General features: G+C 60.6%; 1 protein-coding gene across 3 annotated transcripts in view; it reads right to left on the reverse strand.

Moving 5' to 3' along the window:
- The window catches only part of LOC121059098 (receptor-type tyrosine-protein phosphatase V-like), a 39591-nt gene extending 15845 nt beyond the window's left edge, over nt 1-23746 (reverse strand). Inside the window, exons 1-21 of one of the 3 annotated variants that reach the window (XM_040535484.1) lie at nt 23637-23744; nt 18218-18297; nt 17062-17185; nt 14542-14808; nt 13563-13832; nt 12771-13037; nt 10829-11101; nt 9942-10202; nt 9201-9473; nt 8370-8639; nt 7440-7709; nt 6725-6997; nt 6160-6432; nt 5471-5740; nt 4857-5129; nt 3747-4019; nt 3120-3392; nt 2162-2431; nt 1316-1594; nt 956-1090; nt 639-849 (exon numbers count right to left, since the gene is read on the reverse strand). In XM_040535484.1, coding sequence (XP_040391418.1) covers nt 639-849; nt 956-1090; nt 1316-1594; nt 2162-2431; nt 3120-3392; nt 3747-4019; nt 4857-5129; nt 5471-5740; nt 6160-6432; nt 6725-6997; nt 7440-7709; nt 8370-8639; nt 9201-9473; nt 9942-10202; nt 10829-11101; nt 12771-13037; nt 13563-13832; nt 14542-14808; nt 17062-17185; nt 18218-18297; nt 23637-23670 — 4919 coding nt within the window. In that variant the 5' untranslated portion in view covers nt 23671-23744. Of the gene's footprint in view, nt 1-638; nt 850-955; nt 1091-1315; nt 1595-2161; nt 2432-3119; nt 3393-3746; nt 4020-4856; nt 5130-5470; nt 5741-6159; nt 6433-6724; nt 6998-7439; nt 7710-8369; nt 8640-9200; nt 9474-9941; nt 10203-10828; nt 11102-12770; nt 13038-13562; nt 13833-14541; nt 14809-17061; nt 17186-18217; nt 18298-23636 lie in introns of all 3 variants that reach the window. The other 2 variants (XM_040535485.1, XM_040535486.1) reach the window with 2 other exon arrangements.
- Nucleotides 23747-25558: the final 1812 nt, after the last annotated feature.

The following is a 25558-nucleotide window of genomic DNA, read 5'->3' on the forward strand; positions in this document are numbered from 1 at the left end:
ATATGGCCCCTATTAACAATGGACTGACTAAAGAAAGGATTCTTTGTTCATAGAAGAAATCTTGTTTTACCAGCAAATATTTTAAAGGAGCCCTACAATAAACTATGTATGCTTGTACATTCATGCTGCTGTATTTTATTTACTGTCGAATGAGATTGTGAATTTATGGACCTTGTGATCTGTGTATGTGTATGCCTTGTGAGGAATTTGAACCTAAGGCTGTGCACTTGCAACCCGCAACCTTTGGGACCCCGGCTGCGTAGGCACCATTTGAACTAACGTCCCCACTCCCCGTGTGCGTGTGGCTCTGGGTCATATCCAAGTAACAGCACCCATTTCCAGTCTTAGCCTCGAGGTGGACAACCGTCCAGCTCCCAAGACAACCTACACAGCCCTTGTCAGCCTTGACTTTTGTTTCTGCTCTCCCTCTCCTTGCCCACTTCCACCAACATCCTCTGATACGTCAGCCCTTGCATCCCTCAAATGCTGCTTGGCCGAGCAAACCCCGGGCTCTGCTCCTGGGGTTTTGCAGAGTACGAGGGTGAGGTGAGAGCCAGGGCGCTGCTGGCACCTTGCAGGGGACTCATGGGGTCCCTTCTGTCCTGCAGCCTCTCAGCAGGGAGGCTGGCATCTCTCACCTGTACTGCTCGTTGGCTTTCAGCTTCCCGTTGCACGTTGCCCTGGACTGGCCACACTCCTCTGTTCCCACTGGCACTCGCCAGGTTTCAGGGGACCTCCTGGGGCTCGGGTGGAAGGGATTGGGGATTAGCACAGCCAGGTAGGAGTCCTCCATCCCGTAGTAGTGGTCATACCATGTGCTGGACATAGTTTTCTGGGTGGGCCTCAGGACTGAAGGGGAACATACAAGAGGACAGAGGTAGCATGGACGTGGTGTGCAGGGGACCCGCTGCCCGCTGGGGAGCCACTGCAGCTCCGAATGCACAGGGGCGCTTACGTGAATCATTAGTGGTAGCGACGACACCATAGTACTCGATTTGGCCATTCTCCTCGCTGAACAGGTCGGATGAAATGATGACTGTGGAGCTGGCCTCTACCTGGAAGACGTCTGCTCGCAGGGGTGGCGGCAGGGCTGGAAGGGGAACCATCAAGCACAGCCTGTTAGTGTGCCCTGCTCCAACGGACCCATTGCTCAGCACGTGATGGCTCCCAGCATCACCACCCAGAGCCCTGCCCCTGACCAGTGTGGGGCACGCAGGGCTCAGAGATGTCTGAAGAAGTCCCCAGGTCTAATTAGCAACACTCACTGTCCTCTCCTGGGGTCCGTGGCAAGGCTGTGGGAAAGAAGGGCACTCACCCTCCACTGTTGTGTTGCAGAGCAGAGGCACAGCCCGGCTCCTCACGGCATTCATGCCCACTGTGCTGACCGTGATTCGGTATGAAGAGTCTGGGCCCAGCCCCTCCAGCCTGGCCATGCTTGTAGGAACGCTCACGATGTACTTGGAGGTGGAGGGTCTGTCAAAGAGTCTCTCTGTCACCACCTCATAAGCCTCCACGTCTCCTGGAGAGCTGGTCCAGTTCAAAAAAAGGCTCCTGGACTCTGGTAGGCATTGCACATCCTCCACTGGGTTTGGCTCTGCGAAGGAGACAGCCCTGGATATGGCAGGCCCTTAACATACTGGGCCAGAGAAATCCCAGCCCCAGCCCATGTGTCACCATCACGGTCCTGTACTGCCAGTCCCGGGGTCAACAGGAGAGCTCAAAGTGTTTGGATAATGCTCTCAGACACATGGTCTGATTTTTTGGGTGGTCCTTTGGGGACCCAGGAGTTGGACTGGATGATCCTTGTGGGTCCAACTCAGGATATGATTCTATGACATCTGTGGGTCGGGAAACTTCTGTGCCAAGGGCCACAGGACAAGGTGAGTGGGTCAGGGCCTGAGCAGGAGATGGCTTTTAAGAGAAGCAGCTCAATGGAGCTCTCTGCAGAGTCTACTTTGCTTTACCAGCAGCCAGGCCACCGGATCATGGGAAGTGGTGGGGTTTAGGGAGCTGATGGCTTCTGGAGGGGTCACCTTGCTGCTCTCCTGTATCTCCCACCAGGAAAACTTGCACCCTGTTGCTGAACCCCAAGGGCTGATTCAGCCTCAAGCCCCCCCAGGCATTTCTCAGCCCTCCTAGACCCAAGGCAGTGCATACCCACCCATTGGCACTGCCAAGAGCTTGGTGCTGCTCCAGTAGGGCCCAGCCACGCAGCTCAAGGAGATGGAGTAGTTCCTCCCTGGCACCAGACCCTGCAAGAGGTGCTGGACTTGTCCTTTGGCGAGAGTGTGCCGTGAGGGCAGAGAGCCGTTCCTGGGGTCCCGCAGCCACAGCTGGCAGTTGTCCTGCTGGCCAGGGACACTGTCCCAAGAGATGAGCATCGTGTTGTTCCCTTCTGCCACCGCAGAGAGGTTTTTGGGAACCGAGGGGACTGCAAGGAAAACCACACCGGGGGAAAGTTACTGGGATGCCAGGCCCTCTCTTCCATTTGTAGAGGTACAAGCAGAAGATGGGGAATATGCAGGGAAACTTCATGCGCTCAGTGATAACACTCCTGCAGCTGCTGGCTGCCACTACCAGAAACGGCTTTTAAATGGCAATGGGAGGACAAGCAGAGTGATGAGCATGAGGAGATGGCTTCTTCCTCTCGCTAATTAGCAAGTTGCATCAGAGACCTGCCTGAAGGGCTCCACATGTGACTCCCAATACCCCGCAAGGGGCTGGCTGAGCATGGGAGCAGAGACCTCTGGATTCCCCAAGCAAAGTGCAGGGACTGTGGGGATAAGCACATGAAAAGGCTTATTGTGCTTATCTGCAATTTCCACATTCCTGAAAAAAAAAAAAAAAAAAAAAAGCCTGGCTTCCCCATATTTCCCATGCCAGGAATTTTCTGAGTGCCTGGGAGAAAGGCAGTGGGGATGGCGAGGGACCAAAGGGCAGCCGTATTGCCTGCTCTCCCCTCCACTGGCTCACCCAGACCACGATCCCACTGCTAGAGCCATACCAGCTTCCAGACAACATTCCCGGCCCCATCCCTGCCGATTCCCTCTGCATGAGCTGAGCCTGCCCAGCTGGGGAGGGCTGAGCATCACGCATGACCCCCAGCTCCCACCACTTACTCGTCCAGTCACTGATGTTCTCTGCAGAGGCTGCGTAGGGCCCTGCCATGGACACCACTTCCAGCAGGTATTTGTGTCCCGGAGCCAGGCCAGAAAAGGTGAATTTGCTGGTGCCTTTCCCAACAGATGTGTTGGCTGCCAAAATACCCGATCCCGAGTGATACAGGAGGAGCCTGTAACCATCTTGTCCGTGGGGTTCAGCTCTCCAGGACACGCTCAGCCTGTTGGGATACCCTTGGTTCGTCATGTACACGTTTTGGGGTGCCAGGGGATCTAGAGAGACAGGATGAGCATCATGTATCAGTGAAGGGTCTGAGGATGTTGCTCAGTCACTGGCAGTGTCATCGGAAGGGATGCACCATGAAAGACAGGGCTCTTTGTCTCGGCTGGATGGCTGCACCCACCAGCCCGGAGGCAGCTCAAAGCAGCTTCTGCAAGCTTCAGGTGGTGCCTGGCTGAACATAGACAGCCTTGTCCCAGCTGCAGCAAGCCACCGAGATGGGTGAGGAGGGTGCACCCAGCCAGCTGGAGGTGGGAGCTGAACACCCGTACCCTTTGCTACAATCCTACACAGGCTACACCTGCACCCAGCAAGGCACAAAATCACCCTCATACCCCACTACTCACACGTCCAGTTGCTGACGTTCCCTGCAGGTGTCCGGTAGGGCCCAGCTACGGAGACCATCTCCAGCACATACTTGCTTCCTGGGGCCAGGCCCGTGAAGGTGAAGTTGTGGGTGTCTCTCCCAACTGAGGCCGTAGCTGCCACGGTGCCCAGCCTGGCGTGGTGCAGGGTCACGGTGTAGCCATCTCGCTCCCCGGCCGCGGCTTCCCAGGATGCGCTGAGCCTGTCAGGGTGCCCCGTGCTCAGCAAGCGCACGGCAGCCGGGGGCAGCGGGCCTGGGGAGTCATCAGACCTGGTATTAGGGACCGGAGGCCAGGCAGAAAGAAAGAGATGCTTGGTGGGACACTGTGGGGCAGGATCGGTGCTCCCTAAGGTCTGGATATGCAGGGCCACTCCAGCATGCTCCCACTCCTGACTTTTCTTCTTCATCCCCTTCCCACCTCACCTTTACCTTCCCACCTCACCTAACTTCTAACCCTTTGTGGTCACTCACTCACCAGCCCTTCTTCATCCACATCCTACTCTCACTCTCCTCCCTGTGCCCAGCTGCCAGATCTTGCCACAGGTGTATGCACACATCCTCCAGCACACAGAACTGGCAGAGGGCTTGTCTAAACCTCATGCAGCCCTAAAATCCCTCTGGGTGGGCAGAGGGGCTGGGTTCGTCCATCTCCAGAGCAGAGACCTGTTCTGCTGGGAGAACAAGGTGGGTGACCCTCTTCTACTGCTCTGATTCACAGACCTTTATGGTAATGTGTTTTCTACCTGCTGGAGGAGATTCAACAAGGGTGCAAATGTGTACAGGGAGATGGGGTGTACAGGGAGATGGGGCTGCTTGGGCAGGGGGATGTCCCTGTGTGGGCACAGCTGGGTAACCCTGCATGTCACCAGCATGTACTTGTGCAAGCCTGCAAAGCTCATAGGCACAATATCCATGTGCCTAGGAGGGTAGCAGCGTGCCCATGCACTAACGTCTGTGTGTTGCACCCATGCACGTGGGTACACACACTTCCAAAGGCACCAGATCCCCCGTAAGACTCCCAGACCTCTCCAGGGCTGCCCAGTGCAGCCTCTCCCACCCCTCTGCAGGGGACGCTCCTCTGGGCACTCACGTGTCCAGCCACTGATGTTGGTTGCTGCTGCCTGGTATGGTCCAGCCGTGGCACTGGCCTCCAGGGAGTACTGGCGTCCAGGGGACAGGCCCGTGAAGGTGAAGTTGTGGGTGTCTCTCCCAGCTGAGGCCGTAGCTGCCATGGTGCCCAGCCTGGTGTAGTACAGGGTCAACGTGTAGCCGTCTCGTCCCCCGGCCGCGGCTCCCCAGGACACGCTGAGCCTGTCGGGGTGCCCCATGCTCAGAAAGTGCACAGAAATGGGGGGCAGCGGGCCTGGGGAGAAAATACAGGTTATTGGCAGGAGCCATGTCTGGGCTGAAGGAGGGGAGATGCTCCATCTCCGTACCAAGCCGCAGGTGCTACAGGAGGTGGACCTCTGCGAGGTCCCAAAGGGTGGCTTTGCTCTTTGCTCTCTGGCAGCTGCCTCAAGGGATTGCCTCCTCCCTAGGGCTGCATGTGGATGGCTACTTTGGTGTGGGTGGCCAGGCCATGGGGATTGTGCGGATGGGAGAGGAAGGCAGGATCTGGCTGGAGCAGAATGGCCTCTGACTCAAACTGGGAAGGAAGGAGATCTGGTAAAGGACACCCGGCTGCAAGGAGGGCATCATACTCACGTGTGCAGTGGGTGAGGTTTGGGGTGCTGGTGTGGTAGGGCCCAGCCGTGGCTCTCACCGCCACGCTGTAGCGGGTGCCGGGGTTCAGGTTTTTGAAGGTGTGACTCCTAGCATCCCCAGCCAGCACCGTGTGCCCAGCACGACTGCTGGAGGCTGTGTCATGGAGCTCCACAACATAGCCCTCTGCTCCGTGCCCCGTAGCTGCCCAGGATGCCCGCAGTGCCGAGGCAGAGGGGCTGCTCAGGGTGACGTTGGAAGGGGCCAAGGGATCTGAAAACACAAAAAAAAAAGAAAAAGGGAGAGGGTCAGCCCCTGCTGTGTGCCATGGTGCTGGGAGCTGGCTGCCTGGCCGGGTGGGTGCTCATGCATCAAGCAGGGGGCAGGGTGGCCACCAGAGGTCCTCCCAGAGAGAAGGATGGGGGCAAATGGGCAGTCAGTGCGCAGGGCTCCAAGCACAATATCCCTGGGGATTGTAGTTGGACAGGGAGGGGAGATGCCCAGAGCCATTCCCTGGTGGGGAGGGTGGTCTGGCTCCACGCAGAGGAGGTGTGAGCAGAAAGGAAGGACGGGCGTGCACAGCAGGGAGGGGTTGGGATGGAGAAGGTGGTGGTGGGCACTCTGCAGGGCTCAGAGGTGGGCTGCGGGGCACAGTGGAGAGCCCTGTGCTCAACCCATCCGCTCAGACTCACACGTCCATTGGGTGACGTTGGTGGAGGAGGCTTCGAAGAAGCCTTTCACAGCAAAGACCTGCACAGCAAACTTGCTGCCTGCCTCCAGGTGAGTCCAGGTGACGTTCTGGGCATCCTGACTCAAGGTCTGGACCCGCTCTCTGCTCCGGGTGGTGAGGCTGTACAGAACAGCACGGTAGTGGTCCCTCCTGCCGGGGGGCTTGTTCCACCATGCATGAAGCTCCGAGGAGCTGCCTGGGTTGGTAAGGCTCAGGTTTGTCGGAGCAGCAGGAACTGCAAGGAAAGACAAATATGCAAGTTGGAACGAGTTGTTGCAGTCCTGAACATGCAACAAAATCCCCAGAGAAGCCTTGCTTTCCCCGGGCAGCCAGCACAACAGCCCAGCAAGTGCTCTGTGCCCCTTGGTAAGAGAAGGCTGCAAGAGACAGGAGATGACCACAGGCCAGCAACATCAAGAAAAAGGCCACCGTGCCCTCCAGTCCTCCTCCAAACACAGATCCCATCCCACCTGGGGCTCCTTGCAGCTCCCCCACCTGCGTCACCTGAGGGTGCTGAGGATGCTCACCTGTGCACCCAGAGGTGTTCCTGGGGAGGGAGTGGTAGGGGCCAGCTACTGCCCAGATCCCAACAAGGTAGCAAGTCCCCGGTGCCAGCCGTCCCAGGGTGATGTTGGTGCTGTCTTTCCCTGCTTCCAGGTTCCTTGCTGGTGAGGACGAGCCCTCCTCGTGCACGCTGAGCAGGTATCCGTCCCTCTGCCCAGGAGGGGTCTCCCAGTGCACAGCCAGAGCCCAGGCAGTGCTGACAGGGCTTGCTGACAGGGAGAGAGGAGGTAGTGGGACTGCGGGAGAGAAACGGCGTTACAGGGGACAAACCTGGGATGCACTGGACTGACTCTCATTTGGGAACGAAGCTGGGAGCTGCAGGACCGCGAGCACCGAAAATGCTGCCTAAAAAGTGCTGAGAGCAGCAGGTTGCTCCCAGGTCCAAGCTGCTCCCTCTGTCCCAGCTGATAACACGTCACCACCGTGGCCCCAGAGTCCCTGTCCCAGCGTGTGGGGCAGGCTCCCCGTGTGCCCCATTGAACCCCTGGGCCCAGAATGAGCGCGGGTCCCAGCATCCTGAGCAGGAGACGGGCACCAGTGGTGCTGTGGGTACGTGGGCACAGGACCCTGCAGGACAGTGCCTGGGGGCTCCCTTTGGCCCCCAGCCCCTTGCCAGGCTGGCTACCAGGGCTGGGACATGCAGAGGGGCTGGGACACGCAGAGGGGCTGCCTCCCTACCCGTGTAGCCGATGGCAGTTTGAGAGGAGGTGCGGTGAGGCCCAGCCTGCGAAATGATCTCCACCCGATATCGGGACCCTGGCACCAGCCCCTCTAGGTCAAGATGGGTGACTCCACGGGGGACAGACACGTTCCTGATGATGGACAGGGACTCAGCCACCGAGAGCTGTACCAAGTGGTCTCTGCCACCGCCTGACTCCACCCAGCTCACGTGCAGCTCCTGGGGACTCCGGCCAGGCTGTGCGCTCACGTTAGCCAGAGACAGGGGATCTAGGAGGAAAAACAGCGTGGGAGTCTGTGAGCTGGTGAAGGAAAGCAGATGGAGAGGTCAAGACCCAGCCCACACCTCTGCACAGGGCTAAAGGAGAAGTGTGGGCAGCTGACTGCCAGCTCTCCCCTTGCTGGCACCCTGTGCAAGCTGCCCATGCGCGTCCCCAGGGTGCTGCTAGCAGGAGGCACAGAAGAGAGCACTCTGCTCCCCCGTGGGCTGCTCACACAGCATCACAGAATGGTTCAGGTGGAAGGGACCTCTGAAGGTCACCTGGTCCAACCCCCTGCCCAAGCAGGTTGCCCAGGACCATGCCCTGTTCCATGGAAAGGCAGCAGCAAGCCCAGAGGGGTCTCTGTGCCCCCTCTTGCATCCCTCTCCTGCCAGTCTGAGGCCATCCTTGACATAATGCATGCTCCAAGTAGAAGGTTTGGCTTGACTGGGGAAAGCCTGGGCTGGGAAAAAGCATTTTTGGGGGCCCAGAAGCCAGCACACAGCACCTAGCTCATGCCACACGCTCCCATTCCCAGGAGCATGGATCATACAGCTCTCACTGGAGCTTCCCTCCAGAGGTGGCCTGGGCACATCTGTGTCACTGCGACCCTGGGGGCAGCACCAGGATGCCCTGTCCCTGCAGGAGGCCTGGACCACTCTTCACTTACATGTCCACTCGGTGGCAAAGTGTGATGAGGACCTGTACGGGCCAGCGAGGACCGTCACCTTCAGGAAGTACTGAACTCCGGGGGATAGCCCCAGGAAGGTGAAGTTGTGGGTGTTTGGCCCCACGGAGATGTTCCTCTGCATTGGATGGCTCTTGCTGTAGAGCTGGAGGTGGAACTGGTCCACGTCGCCGGCAGCCTTGTCCCAGAAGGCTGAGAGCCCCAGCGGGCGCCGGGTGTTGGTCAGGGTCACGCCAGATGGAGCCAGTGGATCTGAGAGAGGAGACAGCAAGCAGTGAGCGGCAGTCGTGGTGCAGGCAATGTGCTGGCACAGGATCTGCCCCAGGATGAGTTACAGCCTTTTTGTTTTGGGGGACAACATCAGAAAGGAGCTGGGAATACAACAGCTGACCACTAAAAGGGCCCCCTGCCAGCATGCACTCATCCTGGGCACCCTCAGATGCTTGTGCCCAGTGGGCTTTGGTCACCAGCCCTGGCAAATCAAACCCCAAATAGTCTGAACTTATAAATAATAATCTGCCCTACAACAGACGTGGGAGCCCATCCCCACCCTGCCTGCTGGGTGGCATTTGGTAACGTTTTCCCATTCTGTGATGGGTCTCTCCTGCATTGAGGACCCTTTTGCTGCCAACCTGGCTGAAAATGGCTCTGCTTGTTCTTCCACTCGTCCTTTGTCTGTCTAGCCCTGCCCCTGCATCCCTGCTATATGCGGTCCACGTTCTGCCTTGCTTCCATGCCACAAGCTCTCTGCTCTCTCAGGCCAGGCCCTGGTTGCAGCCTGCAGGAGGGCTGGGGTGGGCGTTACGCACTCACATGTCCACTCCGTCACTGATCGCACGCTGGATCTGTAAGGCCCAGCCAGAGCAGCCATCTCCAGTGTATACTGTCGCCCGGGGACCAGGTCCTCAAAGGTGATGTTTGTCCAGTTGTTTCCCACAGACATGTTCCCGACCTGCTCCTGGGATTTGGTTTCCCGGAGGGTGCCTGTGTAGCCAGTGTTGCCAGCAGGAGCTGCTCTCCAGGAGGCTTGCAGAGAGGTGCTCTGGCCCCGATTGCTGAGGGTCAGCTGCTCCGGGGGCAAAGGATCTAGGACAGGTAAGGGCTAAAGTCACAGCTGCTCCTGGACTGGGGTCACCAGGCAGAGGTGCAGCCCAGGATGCTTTTCCCTTTGCCAGGAGCACCCACACCAGGGTCCTCTGGCCACCTGTGGGGTCTGAGCAGGCCACCATCAGCCCCGCTGACACCCACAGGCCAGTTTGGCAGCGGGGAGAATATGCCCAGAGACTGGACCAGCACAGAATCCAAAATAGCATGGTAGGAGAGGGCTGCCCTGGTGCTGGAGGCAGGTGTGGGCGAGATGGTGTGGAGCAGGGCAGCAGAGAGGTGGTTCAGGGCAGATCCAGCCTGAGCAGTGCCACCAAAGCGGGGCTGAGGAGGGACTTTTTATGGGGTGAATTTTCAAAAGTCCCGTGCTACGACGTCCCCGGAGGCACAACAAGAGGGAAAAGGGCAGGACCTAGTGGGAATCCCAGGGCTGGCCATGGTGAGACTCACGTGTCCAGTTGGTGATGCGCCGGGGTGCAGATGTGTAGGGGCCAGCCACAGTGCTGACCTCAAAGGTGTAGAGGGTCCCAGGGCGCAGGCCCTCATAGGTGAAGTTGGTGACACCTCTGAGCAGTGAGCTGTTCTCCCCCGGGTGCTCCACACGGCCAAGGGCCAGCAGGTAGCTCTCTCCCATTGCCTCCTCCCAGCTGGCTAGCAGGCTGTAGGGGCTGCCCTGGCTGGACAGGCTCACGCCCGACGGTGCCAGTGGCTCTGCAAGGGACAGGGACAATGTCACACACGTCACTGCGTGGGGCAGTGCATCAGGCAGCCAGCTGCAGCAGTCTCGCCACCAAATACAGGCAGCCGGCTGTGCAGAGAGAGCCTTTTACTGCTCTCAGCTCTAGGGGCTGAGTGAGAGCTCCATCACCACCACTATTTAAGGCTTCGGTCATTTTCCCTGGGGTGGCAGCCCTGGGGCAGGTGTCCGAGTGCTGACCATGGCTCCGTGAGTCACGCAGGAGGGACTGGGACAGGGGAGATGCTGCCCTGGATGGACTGGTGGTGATTTACCCCCAACGAACCAGCTGCTGTGAGCAGAGGACAGAAGCTCTCTTGAACACCAAACCCATGGGTTACGAGAAGGATCAGGTTGGGTTACTGCCTGTCACTACCCAGCACAGGTCTGGTCATAGATTTTCAAATCACTCCTCAAGAGGAACCACGGTGCAGCAGATTTTCGGGCTCCTGAGGCCAGCTGCCACCTTACTCACAGCCCCATTTCTGCCCCCACTTCAATCCCCACTGCTGGCCCACCAGCCTCCCGCATGCGAGAGCTCAGCCCCTCTGCAGGGCATCAAAAATAACCCAGAAAAAACGCGCTTTGGCTTTCTGCTTACGTGTCCAGGCTGCTGCGCTGTGGGCAGAAGCCCGGTAGGGGCCAGCCACCGCTGTCACCTGGACAGAGTATTGCTTCCCAGGGCTCAGCCCGTGGAAAGTGACGTGACTGCTGTCTCCCCCGACGGAGATGTTCCTGGCTGGAGTGCCGTCCTCTGCCTCCCGCAGCGTCACCAGGTAGAAGTCCCTTTCTCCCGCCGGGGTGCTCCAGTGGGCCTGCAACGAGCTCTGCTCCTCCGCATTGCTCAGGGTCACGTTGGTGGGGCTCAGGGGGTCTGGAAGGGAGGGGAATGGGGTGTTGGTCAAGGTTATGGCGTGCTCTGAAGCCCAAACCCAGGGCTCGCTGTCTTGGCTGTAATTCAGGACTGTCAGCACCAAGGTGTTGGGCACACCAGCATACAGGGCATACAGTCCTGCACTGCTCAGTCAAAAGGGAAAAGCAATAGTGTGAGCAGGTGCCATGCAAGACCCTAAGATCTCCCCATGTACCCCAGAGCTTCTCTCCCTACTTCCTTATCTGCAGGATTACAACCAGCCTTAGACATCGTTTTAGAGCATGCTGTTTCCACTCCCCAGTGCAACCATTCCTGGCCTAGCGGAGCTCAGATGAAGCTGGCAGCCCCACTGTGAAATTCCTAAAGGGCCCCTTCATCTCCACTCGTATGAGCTTGCTGATATTCTCAGGAACTGGCCTGGATCGAACTGGCCGGCCGCCCTGGCTTGTTCGTCTGGCACTGGGATGTCCGTGCAGCCGGGTAGGTCAGAGCTGCAGACAGCGACTGCAGGGACTGAGTCAGGCTCGCTCCAGAGCAGAAAAAAAACAGCTGGGGTTGTGGAGATCTTCCAAAATCCCAGCTGCAGAGTCAGCAGTGAGCAGGCTCTGGCTTCCCGGACTGGCAGAGCTGGAGACCTGCAGTCTGGTGGCACCCCATCCTTACACGTGTGCCTGGCAGTGAGTGGCACGGGGCCAGGACGAGCCGCTGGGCACAACAGTTCCAAGCCTGCAGTTTGGCATTTCCCTAATTTGCTCGTCACTAGAGAGGGCCAACGCTTGCCTGGCGTTCGGCGTGAACTCATTTTCAGGAGTCGTTGCGCTGTCCAGGCCTTGGATCGCTCTCTCCATTTTCCCTGTGGTTTCCTGGGAAGGTCTGGGAGAGTGAATATGGGGCCAGACCTGTTCCCAGTGCTATGGACACGGCGATGGCAGCAAACGAGGGCCGTGGGGGGAGCCACCCTCTCTTGGGGCTGTCACCTGAGGTCAGAAGGTGCAGGCAGGTGGGTGATGAGGGAACTGGCTGGGGTCTGGGAGCACTACCCTCAGAGTCTTTATCTACCAGAATTGGCTTCTGTGGCTCTGTTTGTGCAGCACCCGACTCATTAGGAGCATCCATCAGGGTAAGTTTATCAGGTGCTACCAAAACATGCTCGTGACAGCAATGAAAGGGGACCAAAGATCCCTCCAGAAATCTCTGGCTCAAATCAGTTAAAGAGCTGTCCCCTGCCCACTGATTCCTTGGGTGCTGTCGGACAGCCCCACAGCACACAGGAGCCTGGCCCCAGCTGCACTGCCCACCAGTGGGATCTCCCGAGGCTCTGGCCCTTCCATGGTCCTCCTCAGGGACACTATGATCCCAGTGTGGTCCCTGGCCTCTGTCACAGCCTGACAGCAGGTCTCTTTCTGCCTGTGGTTCCCCTGCACTGGGTGTTTGTGTTTCCCTGGGGCTCCCTAAGGCTTGTTCCAGCTTCATGTGTTGCCAAACATTCCCAGCCCCATGGGCTCCCTGTCCCATTATCTGCCACCACAGGGCCCCAGAGCTGGGTCCTGGGGTGGCTTTGGATCGGATCCAAGCAGAAGAACTGCCCTCTGCACAAAGTGCTGTGGCAGGAGACCTCCACATTCAGCAGCTGGACCGGAGGCAAGGAGGCAAGGCCGCCATTACTCACATGTCCAGGCCGTGGCGTTGGGCCCCTCCACGGTGTAGGGCCCGGCCACAGCGCTCAGCCCCAGCCAGTACTGGGTGCCGGGGTGGAGGTGCTGGAAGGTGTAGCTGGTGAGACCTCTCTTGGCTGACAGGGTCTTGGTCACCGTCTGCGTGAGGAGGTTGCGGAGCACGAGGTGCAGCCAGGCGGCACCCCCAGCGCCTGCCCAGGAGGCCAAGAGGCTGGTGCTGGAGCCAGGGCTGAGCCACAACTGGGTGGGGATGGAGGGTGCTGGGGGGAAAACAGTGAGATTCGGCAGTGCACAGGAGGGCTGGGGGCTCCCCCGACCCTTCTCACCCCCCCACCAAGGTCTTCTACAACCACAGCTGCCTTCCGGGTCTGACAGGGGTCTGCTGAGGGTTGTCTCTCTTGTGTCCCCTCCCAGGTGGGCTGTGGGGCTCCTGAGCTCCCTTTGGACATTTTGAGCCTGCAGCAGCCCGGATAATGCAACGTCCCTGCAGCTCCCACCAGCCAAAGCCTTTTCCTACGGCTGCCCTTCTCCCATGGTGCCACAGAGCAGAGAAACCCAAGCTGTGGGGTCCTGTGAGGCAGGACGGATATGTAAGGTCCTGCCACACTGGTGGCTCTGGTGGCCCTTTCTGCCTCCCTCAGCACACAGCAGCGATGCAAAAAGCTCCCAGCTGTTCCCCACCCTACACAAGATACCCATCCTGAGCCTGGAATGCAATTCCCCCTCTTGGCCAGCCCAACCAGCACATGTGCTACACCCCTCCTGCCAAACCAGTCCCTCCCTACCTGTCCACTGGTGGATACTGGTGCTGGCCTGGCTGGGTCCAGACAGTGTGCTGACCTTCAGGGCGTACTCGCTGCCGGCCAGCAACCCGTCGAACAGGAAGGTGGAGGCGTTTGGCAGGACAGACACATTTCTCACGAGCATCTGGGAGTCGCCATGGTAGAGGGCAAGGTGGTAGCCATCCCGCTGCCCGCTGGCGTGCTCCCAGGAGGCGTGCAGCGCGGCTGAGCTCCCACTGCTGCTCAGGCTCAGGTTGCGGACGGGTGTGGGACCTGCATCAGACGTGGCACGGATGGATTTGGCTGGTTGTCTCACTGCCAGCTTGCTCAGCAGCTGGTGGGACAGACCTACCCTCAGAGCTGTCTGAAACCATCAGACAGATGCTGTCTGAAACCAAACAGAGCTGTCTGAAATCGTCCCTTCTCCTGGCCGAGCCCTTTCCTTCAGCCCTGCTGTCTTTTCACAGTTTTTCTACCTTCACCTGCACTTGATTTACACAAGGACCTTCCAGAGATGCTGCCGTTATCTCCGTCCTCCCCGAGCTCCTTGACGTGAGCCAGGGAGGGCCTAGGACAAGGCTCGGTGACTGACAATGACTGGCAGAGATGTCCCCAAACCTTGGAGCAGATGCTGCTTCCTCATAGCTCTTCCTAAACCTCCAGGCATGACTTCTTGCAAGCCCTCAGCTCTCTGCAGAGTCCTCATCACAGCTCGCTCCATCACTAGCTGTGTTATCCCAGGAGACGTGGCCTGAACTTCAAAGTGCGAGGGTAGGACCAACCCTCCACATGGATTCGGGAGCGACCCCCTGGGCCCTGGGGATCAGGGAAGAATCCTAATCCTTGTAGCTGTGAGGATGCGCCCAACCTCCCCATGGATTCACAGGACAGCCCTGTGCTTCACACCCTCCGAAACAACGGGGCGATCACCGGCGGGAGCACGCAGACCCTTTGAGTCTGCAGTCCCAAGCAAACCCCTTACTTGTCTGCGCTGTGACCGTCTCCCTGGCGGTGTCCATGCAGGCAAGTGTGGCTGTCACCTCGACCTCATAGTATGTGCCAGGGGTCAGCCCGTGGAACCAGAAACTGGTGGTGTTGGGTCCCGCAGATCCGTTCTGTAGCAGTGTGCCCGACCCCAGGTAGGAGAGGGCGAGCAAATATCCCTCGGCACCCCCCTCCGGCTCATCCCAGGAGAGAAGGAGGGAGTCCGACCGGCCGCGGTCGCTCACACTGAGGTTCAGAAACATCCCTGCAGAAGCAAGAAGGTATGGAAAACCCCGTGCACCACATGAAAGAGGTCCTGAGCATCTCTTCCATTGCAAAAGGGCTCCAAAGGCTTCAGGCCATCACTTATTTTAATCAGACAGCCCCACATTTGTAGCAGAAAAGTTGCCCTGAGTAGGCATAATGCACTGCTCCTCACCTTACAGGATTTTCTTGGTTGATGTTGAAGTGCTTTGGGCCCAGCTTGCAGAAGCAAAACCATGGCCAGTGTGAGCAGGCTGGATAGAGCAGAGGGGCAGGCTCCTGCCCTGAGACCTCAGCTGAGGTGGAGCTGAACTGAACCTGGACTGGGAGAGCCAAGAAACCAGCCCAGGTCTCCTCAGCACCCAGGTGAACCAGACCCAAAGCTGGGGACAAACCAATCCCACATGGACCAGTGCCCAGTGGGAGTCACCAGTGCTGGGCACTGAAAGCTCACGGTGCCAGCCATTCAGCGGCCTCTGCTGTGCTTTGTCCTGCTCAGCACCGAGATGTCAGGGGCAGAGCAGGATGCTGCGGATGGGGAGGGGACGTGGGTTTGGGCAAGAGCAGGGTGCTGTGTATGGGGAGGGGACGTGGATTTGCTCAGTGCCCTGCCCAGGTGTGTCCCCACCTCGGTCCTGCCGCAGCAGCACACTCAGCACGCCGCGGCGGCAGGACCGGTGCTGTGGCGTCCAGATGAGTGCGTCTGGGGACGAGGAAGTGGCACACGGGGCTTTGGCTAATTGTTGGGTCGGTGGCCAAAACTGCCATCGGATCCCCGCCCTCAGAGCTGCTCAGGAGCCACCTGCACAAACAGGAGCTGGACAGAACCTGTCTGTCGGGGCCAAGCTGGCAGCAGGACCCCGCCACGCTCCGTCTCTGCCTCTCCGTGCCTCTGCTAGCAGATTGCCACGCACTCCCCGTCCCCAGCTTTGCTTCAAGTGACGAGCTCTCTATGGCTTTCAGCCTTTGGGAAACATCAGAGCAGCTTGAGTGCTAATAAGGCATTTGTGTGAGAATTAGCACTTAAAATTTATGATGTGCAACATGTTGTAACAGGCTTACTTGTGACCTGGCAGGGCACAAAAGCTCTAAACAGGCGCAGCTATTGTCACAGAGAGCTGCTTGGGGCTGCCTTTACTCAGCAAAGAGCGGTGTAGAGTGAGCCCCAGGGGCAAGAGCACCTTTGGGACTGCTCAGGTGCAGTGTGTGCCCTTCCTACAAAGCTAGGGAGGTGTGAAGCTCTCAGAACTGCAAGCAATTTCCACTTCATGCAATGAAATGCAGGAAATGCATTTGGTGCCTGCCACCACACCGAGGAGAGCTTCACGCAGCGGATGGGTGCACATGGGAAAACCAGACGGCCGCAAGGGCAGCACGTAGCCTGGGCCAGCTCCTTGGGAAAGGCCCTCGAGTACATGCCCTAGGCAGTTTTAGCACAGACCTGGGAGCAGGCTGCTGGGAAGGGCCAGCGGGATGCGGCTGGGGAGCTGAGGGCAGGGCTGGTTCCTCCCAGGGACAGCCACAGGGATTGTACCCTGCACAGGGGTCGCACAGGGCTGGCTTTTCACTGCGGGATCCCTGTCATCTCATGAAGGTATGAGTTCTCCACCATGTTTGTCTGCTTGGCTCAGGTTTCTGACAGCCTGAATTGCCTGCCTTCATCTCGGCAGTCGTCTTTTTCACCTCTGCAGTGCAAACACCCCACACCTAACACACGCCGGGCACATCCTCCAGCCCCGAGGCTGTGATCACAACACCGCTCGCACCCCGTAGACGAGCTCTGCTAACCACACCACCGAGGGCCACGTCCCGGTCCATCCCATGCCCCAACCAGTGCCTGCAGGTCACCTGGGAGAGTTTTTGCCGTGCAGGGACTGTGCTGGCTGTGAGCACACAGCAGGGAGCACCATCCTGCCTGGGTGGCTGCAGGGGCTCTGTGCAGGGCACCCACGGCTGTGCCCCTGCTGCTGATGCTTTGTGGGGAGAAGGGAGCTCGGAGCCTCGTCCATCTCTCTCGCTGCCCCCCTGAAGCTCATCTCTGCTGCAAGAGCTCCTGCGGCTGCCATGAGGCTGGTTGCTGGAAGGGGATGGGGCTGGCTCCCTCCCCTTCCCTGGTCATGATCTGCAGCCCACAATAAGTCTAAAACAGCGAATTTACAAAGCTACTCCAAACTCCAAGGCGTCTTCTCATCTCCCTGCTCCTGGGCACTAAGACCACCCTCTGCAGCCTGGGGACCCCTTTGCTTCGGCTTACCTCTGTCGCTGGGTGCATCCTGTCCCTCCGCCCCAGCCCGCGCTGTCCGATTGCATCCCTCCCCCTGGGGGACAGAAGGAGACCGGTGAGACACGGCCAAGGTGGGGTGGCCAGAGCTGAGACCCAGCACGAGTAGAAGTGCATGGTGTCGGGGCAGGGCTCAGGCTGGCCAGGCTTGGGTCCCACCCAGCCACAGCATTTGGGGCAATGACCCCACAGAATTTTGTGACCCCCCCACTTCCCAGGAGAGCACACTTATCACACCATCCCCCCCCAGCCAAGGCAGGGAGACAGACTCAGCGGACATAGCTCGTGAGCTGCCCTGGCTTTTTGCCTGGGTCCTGGGACTGCAGACCTACACAGTGCCATGCGAACAGGGTGAGGACACTGCACCAAAGTACAAGGGGCAGGTCTGGGTAGCAAGCGAGCTCTGGGCAGGCCCTGGCCATCTCACTGTCCCCACATCCCTCCCTGTGATGATGGGGGGGTCGGAGGGACCCCAGACCTCAGCTCAGCTGCCATCCCCTGCAGGCTGCAAGGCGAGGGCTTGGCCCGCGAGGACCGGAGCACCCAGCACCCTTCTGACCACGGTGAGTGCTGAGCACGCTGGCAGGACACCCGTCTCCCCACAGGCTGCTAGCAAGCAGGGTGTGCCCTGCTTTAGGTTGAGGCTAGTTCCCTCCACATTAAAGGAAATATCTCTGCCCACTCCCTGTCCCGCAACAAGCCGTGGAGGAGCAATCATCTTTCTTTAGCTATTTCCCCCTTGGCTCTGCTGGCTGACTCATTTCTGTCCTCCCCCCCTGCCTGTGGTGCTTTGGGTGTGCGCGGAGGGGGGCGAAGGGGCTGGGGACCCCCAGTTTGAGCAGGCAGCCCCAGCTCCTGGGGCCAGCAGCCACGCAGCCATGGCAGCAGGAGCGCGCTCTGGTCCCAGGCACAGGGAGAGGGCACGGCGAGGGGGGGGAGCGGAGGAAAGAGCCAGCTCATAATTGCAAACGTCGCTAATTTGGTGCAGCTGCACGGCTGGAAGAGGCAGCCCAGAAACATGCCGTCATTCCTCAGCGGGGTAGGACTATGCAAGCCCCTTGCTGCCAGCAAGCCTGGAGCCAGGAGCCTGCACAGACAAACTGGGGGGGTTCAAGAAAGAAGGGCTTACCTCTGCCAGGGTTCCCAGGAGCCACGGCACCCACAGGACGAGCAGTGGCAGAAGCGGTGGTCTCATCGGGACCAGGGTGGCTGCAAATTAGAGGGATGTCAAGCTGGGTGGGTGGGGGGGGCTTCTTAGCAGCGGCTGTCCCCAGCCAGCCCCTTCTCCCGTGGCAGCGAGGGGCTGCATCCCCACATGCCCCCCAAGCTCAGGGGACAGGATGGCATCAGTGGGGACAGGCGATGCGTGCCGGCACGTCGCACATCAGCGCTGCCAGCCGTCCCTGGGCAGGAGCAGAGCCTCCGGGCTGGGAGAAGTGCAGGGTGTGTGTGTGTGCCTCTCGCTGTGAGCATTTGCTATTGTTCCCGCGGATCAGTGTCCCTCTGCGGTGGCTCTGCTGTCGTCCTCGTGTGAGGGCGTGTGTGCTGCGGCCAGGGAGCGGCTGGCCGGGGGGCTCGGAGCAGGGGTTCTCGCCGTGCCTGGGTCTCTGCACGCCTGGAGCACTGCCTGGCCATCAGAAGGAGTTGTGCAGAGTTGTGGGAGTTGGTGCAGAGAGGGGAGGAGAGGGGAGGAGACAGGACAGGGCAGATGGCGGCTCTGCGCTGGAAGGGAGTGCCCAAACCAGCCTCCAGCAAGGGGAGGGACGGAGGGATGGAGGGCACCCGCAGCTTCTGGCAGCTGGGCTTGGATGCTAGAGGGGACTTTGGCACACGCGTCGGTCCGGGTGCTGGACATCTCTGTGCAAAGCACGTTTGTGCATCCTGTAGCTGTTTATGCATGGATTTCTGTGCGGGGAGCTGATGGGGCAGGGGAGCTTTGGCTGTGCTGGGTGGGCTGGGCGATGTGTGCCTCCGTTACGATGCCCTGAGCAGGAGCAGGCGGGTGGGATCTGGGGGGTGCACACACGGTGAGAGGGATGTGAAGATGCCCGGTCCGTGCTTTGCCGTCCTGAGGGACTGTCTGGTTCTGAGCTGTGCCCTGTCCGCTCGTGGGCTGTCGGAGCCATGCTTTGCAGCACTGTTACGGGCAGCACGCTGTGCCCCAGCCGTGCGCGGGGCTTTGTGTGGTGCTGGGCTGTGCGGTGCGTGGCTGGGTGCCAGCCCTGATTCAGAGCGGAGATGCCATTGGCTTCACATCAGCGCTGGAGATCTGGGACAGCGCTGGAAGAGGTTCAGGGATGCATCCATCCCGGAGGCCAGCTCAGTCTGTGTGGCCGTGGGAGTCTGTCCCAGTAGCCAGCGTGGCCACCAGTGGGGGCTATTCAAGCCGTGCCGGTCGCTGTCAGCCACTGGGCTCTCAGGATGGGGTCCCATGGGGACACGTCCCCCAGCTGGCCCCAGGACAGAGGATTCCCACCCCCAGAGACTTGGAGCTTTGTCAGGTGGAACCTGCGAGAGCCAGATCGACCCCCAAAGCTTGGGCAAAGATGTGGGAAAGCCCCTGCCCCTGCAAGTAGCTGAGAACAAAGCAGGTGGAGATTCCCTGGACTAGGACCCGTCTCCAGCCCCGGGTCCATCCCCAAACCTGCTGAAAGCCCCCAGGCTGATGCGGACAGCTGGGAACAGGGACAAAGCATGCAGGTCCCTTTCCCTCTGTGCTCCCCAGGTCCTGGCTGAATGGGACCAGTGCCAGGAGCACCAGGAGTCCTGCTCCGTGGTCACAGCCAGAGGCCCAGACCCCCTTCGGGAGGAGGAGAAGCCCCAGGGGCAGCTCCCAGTCCCTCCAGGGCCATCCATGCCTGCTCACAGCAGTCAGCCCTCGGGCTGGAGTCCCCACTGGGCAAATCCTGCTCCCTGCAGCGATGGCAACACCCAGAGACCACCCCAAAACCTGCAGGCAGGACTATGCGAAGGAAACCTGGCAGCGGCTGAGTACAGGGCAGACGCTCACAGGTACCGCAGTTGGCATCTCCCAGACACTTGGCTGGACTGGGGCAGAGGGGGTTCGGGGCTGGCTGCTGCTGTCTCCAGTGGGCTGGGGACTGTTTCCCAAGGCCCCTTTCCAGCGGCTGCAGCCAGCTGGGAGGAGGCTGGAGCTCCCCGCTGCAGTGAGGGTTTGCCAGGATTACCAGGGGGCCCCGGGTGGGAGCCTGGAGGTTACGGCTGGCCGGGCCCCTGGTGCATTTGCAAAGAAGCTTTTGGTGGAGCTCCCCACCTGCCCTGCCATGGGGGCTTGAGGAGGGATGACCCCACATCACGGCTAGGGACAAAGGGCTCAGGGAAACCCTGGGAAGAGATTTTGCATCCCCCGGTGTCTGGGACAGGTGACAGGAGGCAGTGTCCCCTGCTGTGGCACAGACAGGAGATTTTCCCAGGCTACAGACTCAAGGTGGAGCTCATTGAGCTTCAAAGCACACCAGATTGCTCCAGGCCAGCTGGAGGATGAACCCCTTCACGTGGAGCCCTGGGAAATGCCAGCCAGGCTGAGTCTGCCCTGCCCAGTGCTCCCTGTGGGGCTGGGAGCCTTGCCTAGGTCCCGAGGTTTGGTGTCCCAGCCCTCCGTGTCCTGCGCCCTACGAGGGCGAGCTGCAGGGCTGGATGCTGCTGGGGACTGCGAGATCAGAGGGAATATGTCAGCATTTGCAGTTCGGCATGGATTTGAGGGCTGGTCCTCCCTGCATCCATCCCTGGGGTGAAAATCTTTCCCTGCCCACCAGCACCTGCGTCCCGTGCAGCAGCACAGTGCCAGAGCCCAGCCAGGTGCCCACATCTCACTGGTGAGGCTGGGCACACCAGAGGGCTGCGGGCTGAGGAACTCCTTGGTGCAAGTGACGGCATTTGCCTGCCACAGAGTTGGGGCCCAGACCTCGGTTTCTGACAGGAAAGAGGGTCCAGCAGTGGGGACAGCGAGCGGGGACACCCAGCTGCCCCCAGCTCGGTGGGACGGAGCTGCAAGGGAGATGGGGGAGGTGGCATCTCAGGTGCTTGTTGGAAAACAACAACTGCTGCCACAGCCCCCTGGGGGGGACACAACTCCAACTCCAAAGTGGTTTCTCTGGGTATTGGCTTGTTTGGGAACCAACGGGCCTGTCCTGGCCTCCAGGCTGGGGAGCAGAGCAGGGGTGCCTGCAACGCCGTGCCTTGCTGCCCGCGCCGTGGGGACGAGCCTCCAGACCTAGCGGCTGCCCCGTGGCTTCCCCAGCCTCTGCGTGGTGCTGGTGGCCCCGCACAGGGTGAGCGGAGCTGGCAGCCCGCTGGCCTTGGGGACACGTCCTCGCCAGCCCCATCAACTTAAACCCAGGGACGCAGCGAGCTAGGGCTGAGCTTGGGGGCTTTGGGCTGTGCCTGCGGTGGAAACTGGCCCGAAGCTCTGCCGGGAGCCAAACCCAGGCCCCGTCCCCGGCGCCGTGGGGCTCAGCAGCCACCCGTGCTGGGTGGAAAAAGCCGCTCATTACATGCCAGCACTGCCCTCCACGTGGCCACCCCGGTGCCATTGTGCCACCGCAGGCGAGGGCGCAGAGAGAGCCCGCTGTCAGCTGGGGATGCCAGAGCCCCCGGCCGGTCCCCCCGACAGCGAAGCCTTCAACTGTTCCAGACCCAAAAACAACTGCAGAAGGTTTCTCCACCCAGCAGCTGGAAGCAGGCCTGGAAACTCAGGGGCTGCCGAGTCATCACATTTTCCGTGAAGCAGCAAAGGCTACCGCAAGGAGCAGGGGGATGGGGGGACGCCCAGCACTGGAAAGCTCGCTTGTGCAGAGGGACAGCAGGGGCAGTGCAGTGGCAAAGACCTGGTCTGAAGATGCTCCTGGCAGCCCCCCTGTGCCGTGCCAGACTCAGAGCAGAGAGGAGCTCACCCCCAGCCTCTCTGGAGACGTGGGAGCAGCAGCTGGAGTGAGGATGAGTATGGAGGTGTGCAGCAGAGCACGTGCGTGAGGATGCATTGGTGCCACAGGGTCTGTGCACGGTGAGAAAACCCCTGAGGCTGGGCATGGGCAAAGGAGGGTCCCTGCACATCACTGCCCAGCATCACGCCACGAGCGAAGCTGTCACAGCACGGAGGAACCCTCTGTGAGCTCCCTGTGAGCTCTGCCATCACGCCCTGAGCAGGACGCCTAGCAGCCATTCTGGCGCCCTGTGACAACGTGTCACGTAATGGCCCAGTTATATGGGACACTGGTGCCACCACGATCAAGCTGGGAGCAGCTTTGGGGCTCCTGTCCTGCCTCGGCCTGGCTGCAGCATCCCTCTGATCCCTGTCTCCCTGGTTCCTGTCTCCCCTTGTGCCCACCAGCACTGTGGGCTGCCCCAGGCCACGATTTCTCCCCGCTGCCACCTCCAAGACACTGAGTGCTGCCTGGGGCTGCGAGGGAGGAACGAGGGGAACCGGCTGCTCCCAGGGACGGAGCCCTTGGGGGATGCAGGTGCCGCTGGGACCCCTCCCTCCACGAGGTTCACACGCTGCAGGGCTTGGACCCTGAGCTGCAGAGCGCTGGGATGCTCTTGCTCCTATCCCCCGCAGGTGTTTAATCATTTCCACGCTGAGCCCTGCCAGTGCTGCTGCTTGTCTCCCGCCCCACAATTGCCAGCCCTGGAGCTCTTCCCATCCCACAGAGGGGAGGAGAGGAGGCAGGCAGCAGGGACGTACAGGGCACAGCTGTACCCAGAGCCACACGCGGATGCTGGCCAGGCTGCGGGAAGGCAAGGAGAGGAGCGACCCCTGAGCAAGGCGATGCTCCGCGTTCCCCCCGCTTGCTGCCGGTGACCGATGAGACCCGGCGGCAGCACCTGGGATGCCTGCGGGCGTCACCCAGGCGCCTGCAGAGCTGGGAAGAGCAGGGCTGCGGGTGACTCAGAGCACGCCCAGCAAGCTGGCGGATCCGGGTAGACCTGCTCTGCCCTCCCGGGGTGTGGGTGACTCCCCTGGGGCTGAGCAGGCTCAGAAGTCCCCTTCCCCTGGCTGGGGTGAGAGACACCACGCGGGGAAGGCTCAGAGCAGCCTGGAGAGTGCGTGCCACGCTCCCGCTGCAAGCAGCGCTAGGGCAGCACCTGGTCAGCCCCCTAAAGCTCCCAAACCATCACCAATAGCCCCACAGGGCTCTTCTCCCACCCTGGGATGCAAATCTGAGGGCAGACACAGAGCACAAAGGTGCCTGGTGCTGCCGGGACCTCCACTCGCAGGGCCAAGAAGGCGCTGCTGGCAGCACTGGGAGCAGCTCCTGGTGCCCGCCTGCACCTCGCCGTGCGGCAAAACGAAGGCATGAGATCCCCAGGGCAGGACAGGAATTCCCCAGGATGGGACAGGAGTTCCCCAGGATGGTACACACGCATGGATCCTGCCCCATCCCCTGCAGCCCACCCCAGGTCTGCGGGTCAGGGTTTGCCCGTGCCGTGCCAAAGCACAGGAGCATCCACGCTCCTTTCCTCACCGCACGCATCCCGACGCATTCACGTCTGGCAAAGGAGAGGGGGGAAAGGAGCAGGACTGGTACCTCTGCTGGTGGCCATCCCCAGCACGATCCGCATCCCGTCCCCGCGAGCCTGGCGCGCGCGGCGGTGGCTCCGCGCGCTCACGCTTGCTGTTTACTCCCGCTTGTGCACAGCCCTGACGCTCAAGCCTGGGCTGGTCCGGGGAAAGGCCCGCCTGGGCTCGCCCAGCGCCTCTGCCAGAGCCTGCAGGATGCCACGGAGGAGGGATCAGCTGGATGGAGGTGGCCCCGGTGGTGGCCCCATGACTCAGGGGTCCGCACCCCGGGGTGGCAGGGCAGCGTGCGTGCTGCAGGCTGTCGCACCAGCGTGGGCGCTGGGGGCACTGCGCCGTGGGACCTTTGGAGGAAGCAAGTGTCCCTTCATGCCGTTACTGCAGAGGGACAGGCAGAGCCCCGAGGCCGTGATGGAGCAGTGCAGACATCCAGACTCTAGCCCTGAGGATATCTGCGGGCCATGGTTAGCGTGTCTTCACCGCCCTGAGTGCCATCAGGCTGGGCACCGGCCCGCGGAGAGAGCCCCTGCTGCCTCGTAGCCCCCCTAGAAGGGGGAGGTGGAGAGAGAGCAGTCGGTAAGTTGGCCCCAGAGGTGCAGGGCATGCTGAAAGCACATCCAGGAGGGCAGTGGGGTCCCCACCCTGGTGAGCAGAGGAAAACCAGGACCTGGGAGCAGGTCCCAGGGAGCAGGTCCCTCGCCCATCTCGATGGATGCAGCAGGAGAAGGTGGGCGTGAGGACACCCATCTCCTATGGCCCCAGCTGAAAACGAGGCCTGGAGCTCACATTGCTCATGTTTCTGGGCTCTTGGGCTGCTGGCAGGATCAGCCTGGCTGAGCCCCACGTGGGAGCAGCGAGTTCCTGCATCCGCTGTGCGGTCCATGAGGGGGGCTTTGCCTTGTCCGCCTCTGCCCCTTCCCTGTCCCCCCAGGGCTGTTTCAGCTGCAGCACAGGGGCTCAGCCCTCCCACTACAGGCACCCGTCCCTGTCGGCAGCTCCCTCACTCCCGGCTTGGCAAAGCTCTGCAGAGAAAAGGCAGAGGGACGGCGACAGTGGCTCCGTCCAAACCAGCCTGCCCGCACGGGAGGGACAGGAGGAAGCCTTGGACACCACGGCCATGCTCAGCAGCTTGCAAAAACACAGGCTCCAAATTTGGAAAGCAGCTCAGTTTCCAAATACCACCACGAACTGAAAAACTCACCTCAAAATGAAACCAGCCCCGGCCCTTTGGTTCAAAGTTTCCTGTATACGAACAAACCTGCCAGACGGCTGCATTTGCACACAAAAGGGTTTGTTTTCGGGGAGAAAGGTCTCTTTTTTGGAGGAGTAAACACAAGACCTCCCCATCCTCCATGCCCGCAGGCAGGAGGCTTGCCTGGCAGCTCGGGGCGAAGGCAGGGCAAGGTCCCGTCTTGTTTCCTGGCTGCTTTCCCTCCTGCTCGTCCCCCTGCCAGCATCGCCGCCACCGCACCGAGCTGCCAACCTGCCCACCCCACAAAGTGCCGGACCCCGGCAGGCTCCGTTTCGCACCCATCCCCATAGCAGGGTCACCTCAGAGGCTCCCAGAGCATGGAGACGGGTGCAGGACGGGGCCGTGCGAGGGCTGAGCTGGTCCTTACGTGATGGGAGCACCGCCTGTCCGCGGCTCACCCTGCGCCGCGGCGGTGCCGTGTCCCCGTGCAGCACCCAGGGGTGCTCCCTCCCCGCTGCACGGCTGCTGCTTTGGCAGCAGTTCCCTCTGCAGCTCCTTGGCTTCTCCCTGGCAGCACCCAGAGCCAAACACAACACGAGCCTGTCTCTCTGGCTGCCAGCAGCGCCTGCTGCTCTCCGCTTCCAGCCCCCAAAGGCAGGCAGATCTGCTTCTTCACAGGGATCCCCACCCCGTGCCCTGCTGCACCCTCTCCCCGAGACCCCCTCCCCAGCCAGGTGCAC

This window comes from Cygnus olor, chromosome 24 (genome assembly GCF_009769625.2).
Source record: "Cygnus olor isolate bCygOlo1 chromosome 24, bCygOlo1.pri.v2, whole genome shotgun sequence".
Taxonomy (NCBI): Eukaryota; Metazoa; Chordata; class Aves; order Anseriformes; family Anatidae; genus Cygnus; species Cygnus olor.